This window comes from Salvelinus sp. IW2-2015, linkage group LG4q.1:29 (assembly GCF_002910315.2).
Source record: "Salvelinus sp. IW2-2015 linkage group LG4q.1:29, ASM291031v2, whole genome shotgun sequence".
Lineage (NCBI taxonomy): Eukaryota > Metazoa > Chordata > Actinopteri > Salmoniformes > Salmonidae > Salvelinus > Salvelinus sp. IW2-2015.
Window position 1 is genome coordinate 28601467 of NC_036842.1, and position 7235 is coordinate 28608701.

Below are 7235 nucleotides of genomic sequence, written 5' to 3' on the forward strand. Positions count from 1 at the left end.
TCTTCTACGTACTCCATCGCCAACCTCTCCAGTCCATTCTCTCTAGCCCTTACGCGATTCTCCAACCGCTCATCCTCTCTCTGTAGCCTTACTGAGTCATCCTAGATCCTCTCCATCCTCTCTACACTCTCTACTGCAGTCTCCAACTTTCCATCTCTCCTCTGTCCTATCGGCTCAGAGTCCCAACCTCTCCATCCTCTCTCACTTACTGCAGCTCAATCTCCATCCCTCTCTACCGTTACTATCCCAGATCCTCTCCATCCTCTCTACCTTACTGCAGTCCAACCCTCCGATACCTGGCTGCGTGCGGTGAGCCGGGCTCTCTTGCGAGTGGGTGGCTGGGGATGCGCCGAACCTCTCCGATCCTGCTCGGTTACCTACTGTAGTCTCGAGTCTCCAACCTCTCCATCCTCTCTCTACCTTACTGCAGTCTCCAACCTCTCCATCCTTTCTCTACCTTACTGTAGTCTCCAACCTCTCCATCCTCTCTCTACCTTATCTGCAGTCTGCAACATCTCCTTCTTCTACTTGCCTTGCTGTTGTCTGCAGTCTCCTACCTCCCATTATTCTGCCTTACTGCAGTCTCCAAGTCTCCAACCTCCCCTTCTTGTCCCTGCTTCCCTGCCATACTGCAGTCTCCAACCTCCCCTACCTCTTCAACCCTCTCCCTACCTTACAGTCTCCAACTCCATGGCTGATTTAGCCCAATGTCTCCAACATGGTTGGTTAAGGCCAATTCTTTAAGCGTCAGGGCTTAAGACTGGATCCTGGCTCGAAACATGGCTCTGATTTGTTGGGTCACTAGAAAACTTTAAAAACTGTAGGTGGGTCGCAGCAGAGACCCAGTTACAGTTAGGAACCCAAGTTTATAGTGTGGTGTTGCAAGGTGGATGAGTTCTGCAGAGAAATAGGGCTCTGTTTAACTATATCTCTCTCCTGTTCCTCACATTTGGGGCTGTGTGTTTTTTACGAGGGGAAAACCCAACTCATGCTTTCTAAGACAGAAACAGGACAGGTCCCTAATGCACTACAGCTGGCCCCTTCCCAGAGAGAGAGTGTAACGAGAGAGAAAGAAAAAGAGGAGGGAGAGAGAGATACTGAGTAGGAGAGCGAGCAGGCAAGTCTTACTTGCCCAGGAGTATCATTATCATCATCATGATCATCATCATCATCAGAATAGATTTACGCACTTGCAACCTTCTTTTTCCAGGAACAAAATATTATGTTGCAATCTACTGGTTTCTAAAATACCAGAAAATGAAATCCATGACATAATTCCCACCTGAAACAGTAAGGTCTCTGACAGTGTGGTAGTGATTTATACAGCTCAGAACGTACAGTATATGTGAGCTGCCTCATGCACAGTGGACGTGACATAGCTATAGGGACAGGGGACAGACTGCAGCCCAGCCAACCAGATGGCCTGGCCCAGCCAAACACATGACATCAGACCTGGGCTGGAGCTAAGCAGGAGCTGGTCCCCTCACAGTGTGAGTGAGAAGCTTACTAACTCCCCTGAGGGTCTCTGCTCAGAGTAATGCCAGCTATAAACGCCCCCAACACTCACACAGAGAGAGAGAAAGAGGGAGGTGGGGGTGGAGAGGACAATAAAGTGATGGAGAGAGGGATTGAACGACTGAGAGAGAGAGAGGGAAAGAGAAAACGTAAGGTTGGGGAAGAGAGAGAGGGAGCGAGAAGGGGTAAGGGGGGGGTCCCAGCTCCTTCATCTATACATGGCCTCAACATTTTGAGAGGAGGTGGGGTGCTGAAATGGAATATATACATTACCGTGTGTCAATAAGGTTAACATGTGTCAGCTGCCCGTGTGTGTGTGTGTGTGTGTGTGTGTGTGTGTGTGTGTGTGTGTGTGTGTGTGTGTGTGTGTGTGTGCTTATGCCAAAGAATCTCTCAAGGGAAAAAGGAGGTTGGAGGTGTACAGTTGTTGTAAACAGCACGTTTTGGCACAGTTCAGACACCATGCTGTCTAAAAACACAGACCTCCTGGCAGTTAGAGAGAGAGAGGTTATTATCCTGACAGACTGACACCACTGCACTGACACATGGCACTGACTTCCACTGGTTTTTCTTGACGGCTGACGTCTCTCTTTAAAAATAAAACTCTGAGTTGGATTGCTTTTACAGCTGTTTGTGTGAGCTGACACGGTTTCTGTTCTGACAAACATGTTTAGCATTCTCTGTTAACGTTGAGATTCTTGTTAGTTTTTTATTTATAATGAGCAAGCATCGAAACATCTGACCCAATCTTGACGCCATGGTCATCATCTGAGATATCTGCCCCATCTAACCCTCATCTGACCCATGGTTCATCTGAACATTATGTACTTGACTGTTATCAGTGGGGGTATAGTGTTCCTGTTAAAGGTGTTGTGACACTCAGCATCTCCGTCTCGGTCTCTGCGGGAAGAACCCGAGATCACTCTCCTGGACCTGTGACGACCAAGACGCTCGCAGACAAGACAGCTACCAGACAACCTGAAGCATCTACCAACAGGCAGAACTGACAACAGTTACAGACCGTGATTCACTAATACGAGACTGCCGAGACGGTTACAGACCAACTCACACAGCCAGAACTGACCCAACAGAGTTACAGACAGAAGACAGATCAGCAGAACGTGACAACAGTTACGACCGATACTCAGCCAGAACTGACACACAGTGACAGAACTCACTCAGCCAGAACTGACCAACAGTTACAGACCAACTCACACAGCGCAGACTGACCACCACAGTTACAGACCCAATCACACAGCCGAACGGACACACAGTTAAGACAGAACTCACTCAGACAGAATGGACCACACAGTTTACGACAGAACACACTCAGCCGCAATGACCACAGCCAGTTTACAGACAGAATCACTCAGCACAGAGACTGACCACTACAGTTATCGGAAGGAATCACACAGCAGAATTGACCTCACAGTTACAGACCCAACTCACACAGCCAGAACTGACCACACATTTACAGACAGAACTCACACAGCCAGAACTGACCTCACAGTTACAGACCCAACTCACACAGTTACAGAGAAACCTCACCCCACAGACAGACCACATCAGACTACTGCAGAGCAAGACAGAAGTCAGCATGCAGGTGGACTACATGAGACAGCTTATACAGGCACAGACAGACATCACACAGCTACTGACAGAACACACACCACCAAACACAAACATCACACCACTGACTACACGACAATAGACAAAGACAGAACTACAGAAGACATAACTACAGGCAGAAAGACAGACTCCTCTGTTGGTACCACTCTGTTCCCTGAGAATGACGTGGATGACTTTGGCCCAGACCTGACCAAGGTAGAGTCAGTCCCAAGCTGGGGTGATACCCTGTTCCCTATGCAGCTGCCCCCTCTCCCCACCACCCACTCCCAGCCCATCCACCCCCACCTCGACATCAACCAGGGGGGAGACCAGGTGGGAGAGGGAGAGACTCAGATAGGCTCAGGCAGAGGGGAGAGCAGTGGGAGTGGGGAGGGGAGCAGTAGTGATGGGGGAAGTGAGGGGGAGGACAGGGTAGTAGTGATTCCTACACAGGGCTTCATGGCCGGGACAGGGATGGGATCAGACCCTTCACGCCCAGGACAACCAGGTTACCCAGGACGTCCAGGGTCGGTCACCCCAGAGCAGGGCCAACCAGGCTGGGACAGAGTGACAGGACAGAAGCCTGCTGTGGTCTACAAGGAGGAGGAGGGCCAGAGCTCTAGAACAACAACCCATAGCATACCAGGAGCCACGGAATCATACAGCGTGGACCAATCATACAGCGTGGAGATCCCTCATGAGGCATCTCCCACCAAACCACCCTTCCACCTCATCATTGTCAACGTGCATGACAAGAACCAAACAGGTGAGAGTTTACTGTTGACTCTAGTGACATGGTGTGGAGATCAACACAATATTGTTTCATGTACTTCACAACCAACCTAACTCTTATCTCAGGACTGCTAAGTAGACACACTGTAACACCTGTGTTTAGAGGGATTTTCCTCATGATTGTATCACCAAACTATGCAGTGTCTCAGCCCTCTTGTTGTGAAGTGACTTTAATAACTTCTGTTGTGTACTCTAATATTCTGAGTCTCTGTGGGTGACTGTGTGCTGAAGGACTCTGTACTCGCTGTACCCACAGTGGCCTGCTTCTATTGATGCTCTGTAGGCAGACAGAATAGAGAGATCGCATGGAAAGAGAGTATACAGGACACACTGTTAAAGAGTGTGTGTGCCATGGACAGGAAGGAGACAGTGACCACTCTTAAACCAGGCTACTGCTGGACAACTGTGACCTAAACTGACCTGATACATCTCCATAATATATTCATATCTCCAGATTACCACACAAGACACATTTACAAGGGGTCTCTGAGATCTGTCATGTCAGGAAGCCTTGGCTGCTGTAGGACTTCAGGATCTGTGGGAGCATTTTTAGATTCAGGGCTGACCTCATTTAGCTGCGTGTGTGTGTGAGTGCTTGCAGTCATGCCTTGAGGAAATGTGTGGCTTGACGAGGTTGAGCTCTGGATGCTTTCTAGGTGTTTTAAGTCTTGTTTTGATAGGGAAGTTGTATCATTATCACCCCTGTCCATTTACAAGCAACACCAGTTTACATGCAAACACATCACATTCTGCACAAACAGAATCTGTTGGTCTTAACTTGGTCCTCCAGAGAGAGCGAAAAAGAGAGAAAGACACGCACGCGGATGCACACACGCACACGCACACGCACACACACACACACACATTAACACACACACACACACACACACACACACACACACATCACACACACACACACACACACACACACACACACACACAACTGCAAGTAGGCCTAAGCATTTGTTGGATGGTGTATACCATGTGTATCATGTACATTACGACCATAAAAACTTGAAACTTAAACTTGGAACACACACAGCCCGGAGGTCAAATGGCAGAGACTCTTTAATCAATCAGCGATGTAATCATTGTCAACTAATTACTCCCTCCTTCTCCAACCTTCATCCCCCTAACTCCCTGTCCCCGTGCCTCTCCCCTTTCCCCTTTGATGTGCGTGAGTCGACCCTGCTCCCCTACCCCCATCCAAGGTATAACATTTATGAATGGCTATTGTTTATTATTAAAGGGGCATATTGTATTAGGTAACATTTCACCAGTAACTCAATAAGAGTCAGTTATTAAGTGGGTTATAGTCCCACTGTTTCTACATTAGAGGAAATTGAGAAATTGAAATATATAGTATTATGGTTCACACATCCTGTTTCACATATAGTAGATATTTTTGATTCAGGTCACAATTGGACACCTCTTTAGGTTGGGAGTGGTTTTATTAAGATGTTAGTCTGACGCATGCACACACACACATTTAAGTAATTTATTAGATGCTCTTATGCAGAGGGACTTACAGGAGCTCAAGGGATGTCGACAGATCTTTCACCCAGTCGGCTCAGGGATTTGAAACCAGTAACCTTTAGTTTACTGGCCCAACGCTCTTAACCGCTAGGCCGGATATATATATTATTATATATATATATTATTATATATAATATATATATATATATACATAATACACACACACACACATGCACACGCACACAAACACACAACACAGATTAAATGATTTATTATACCATCTCGTCACGGTTTTTATTTGTCCCCAGAGATATAACTAACCTCAGTGTTTAGTGCTGCCTGTCCATATGTGCTCCCCTTGCACCCGTTCCACATTATATGTTCCATGTGTACCATAAAGACCTAATGAAGACACACAACCTGCCTTGTTCCAGTAATACGTCTGTCTCGGATCGACCCACTCTTTGTGGATGTAATTGCAATGCTGAAACAATTATAAATTATCAGCAATGTGCATGAGGGATTCCCCATGGTGTTCTGGTAACCTTAATCTGCAGGATCTGCAGGTCCTGATGCAACGCACGCACGCCGCACACACACACACACACACAACACACCAACACAACACACACACACACACACACACACACACAGAGATGTACACAACACCACACCACACACACCACACACACACACACACACACCACACCACCACACAACACACACAACACACACACACACACACACACACTACACCACAACACACACATTACCTTATTTGGATCCACAATGTAGATTTCAAGAGGTATACATGGACACTGAAAGATAAAGAAACCTCCTTCTCCAAACAGCTAGGCTGCCTCTAACAGCTGAAACAGAGCAGTACCTAGCCAACTGCTTTGCTTGGGTCTGGAGGCCACGTACTGCAAGCCTATGAATGTGGCTGAGACTGCCAAATATAAGTATCACAGTATATCAGAGGCTGTCCAAGCGTGCTACGAGGGGCTGGTATTTTATGTAGCAGTCAAATGAGCAGCTTCTGGAATCAGCCCCCCCCCCACCATGCAAGAAAGCACATCATCATCAACATCGTGGGAAATGTCCACAAGGGAGAATTGTTATTGTTTTACTATCCCCACTAGGATAGAACCAACCCACACACACACACTTTCTGACTTCTCCCTGTGTTGCTCCTGTGTTTCCAGTGGACCACATCCTGCAGATCCTTGGCCAGCCTCTAGGGGGTAATGGAGATTTCCAGTCCCCTCTCATCCCGGCCTTCCCATTCATCCAGACTGAGGCCATCCAGGGCAGCGAGGACTCTGACAGTATCCATCCCATCACTCTCCCCCCAACACTCAGCTTCATCAACGGGAAACACCAGGTCAGATTTACTGTGGTTGTCTGGATTTGTGAGATATATTCAGCCTCTCTTTCAAGGACAATGGAAGTAGAAAAGCATAATCAGGATGGGTTGCATAAAGTGACACAACAGGAAAATGAAAATGAATTCATTCATTTAGGTGACTCTGGAGCCAGAGCTGCCGGGGAAGGAGCAGGAGGCGAGAGGAGACCAGTTTGAGACGGCCACACCAGTCCACAGTGAACTGGGAGAAGAGATGGATCATGACGAGGAGGAGGAGAGCCTCACTCCCTTTGACTATGGAACCATTCATACTGGAGAGACCAGAGAGTCCACTACTACAGACAGAGACACAGACAGAGACACAGACAGAGATACAACTACAGACAGAGACACAACTACAGACAGAGACACAACTACAGACAGAGACACAACTACAGACAGAGACACAGACAGAGACACAGACAGTCACACAACTTCA

The 7235-nt window shown here is 47.6% G+C and overlaps 1 protein-coding gene across 1 annotated transcript in view; it reads left to right on the forward strand.

Annotated features, from left to right (window-relative positions):
• LOC111960883 (brevican core protein-like) overlaps positions 1 to 7235 on the forward strand; it is a 39404-nt gene that overhangs the window by 15256 nt on the left and 16913 nt on the right. Inside the window, exons 7-9 of the mRNA XM_023983049.2 lie at positions 3329 to 3889; positions 6597 to 6775; positions 6915 to 7084. Coding sequence (XP_023838817.1) covers positions 3329 to 3889; positions 6597 to 6775; positions 6915 to 7084 — 910 coding nt within the window. The remainder of the gene's footprint in view (positions 1 to 3328; positions 3890 to 6596; positions 6776 to 6914; positions 7085 to 7235) is intronic.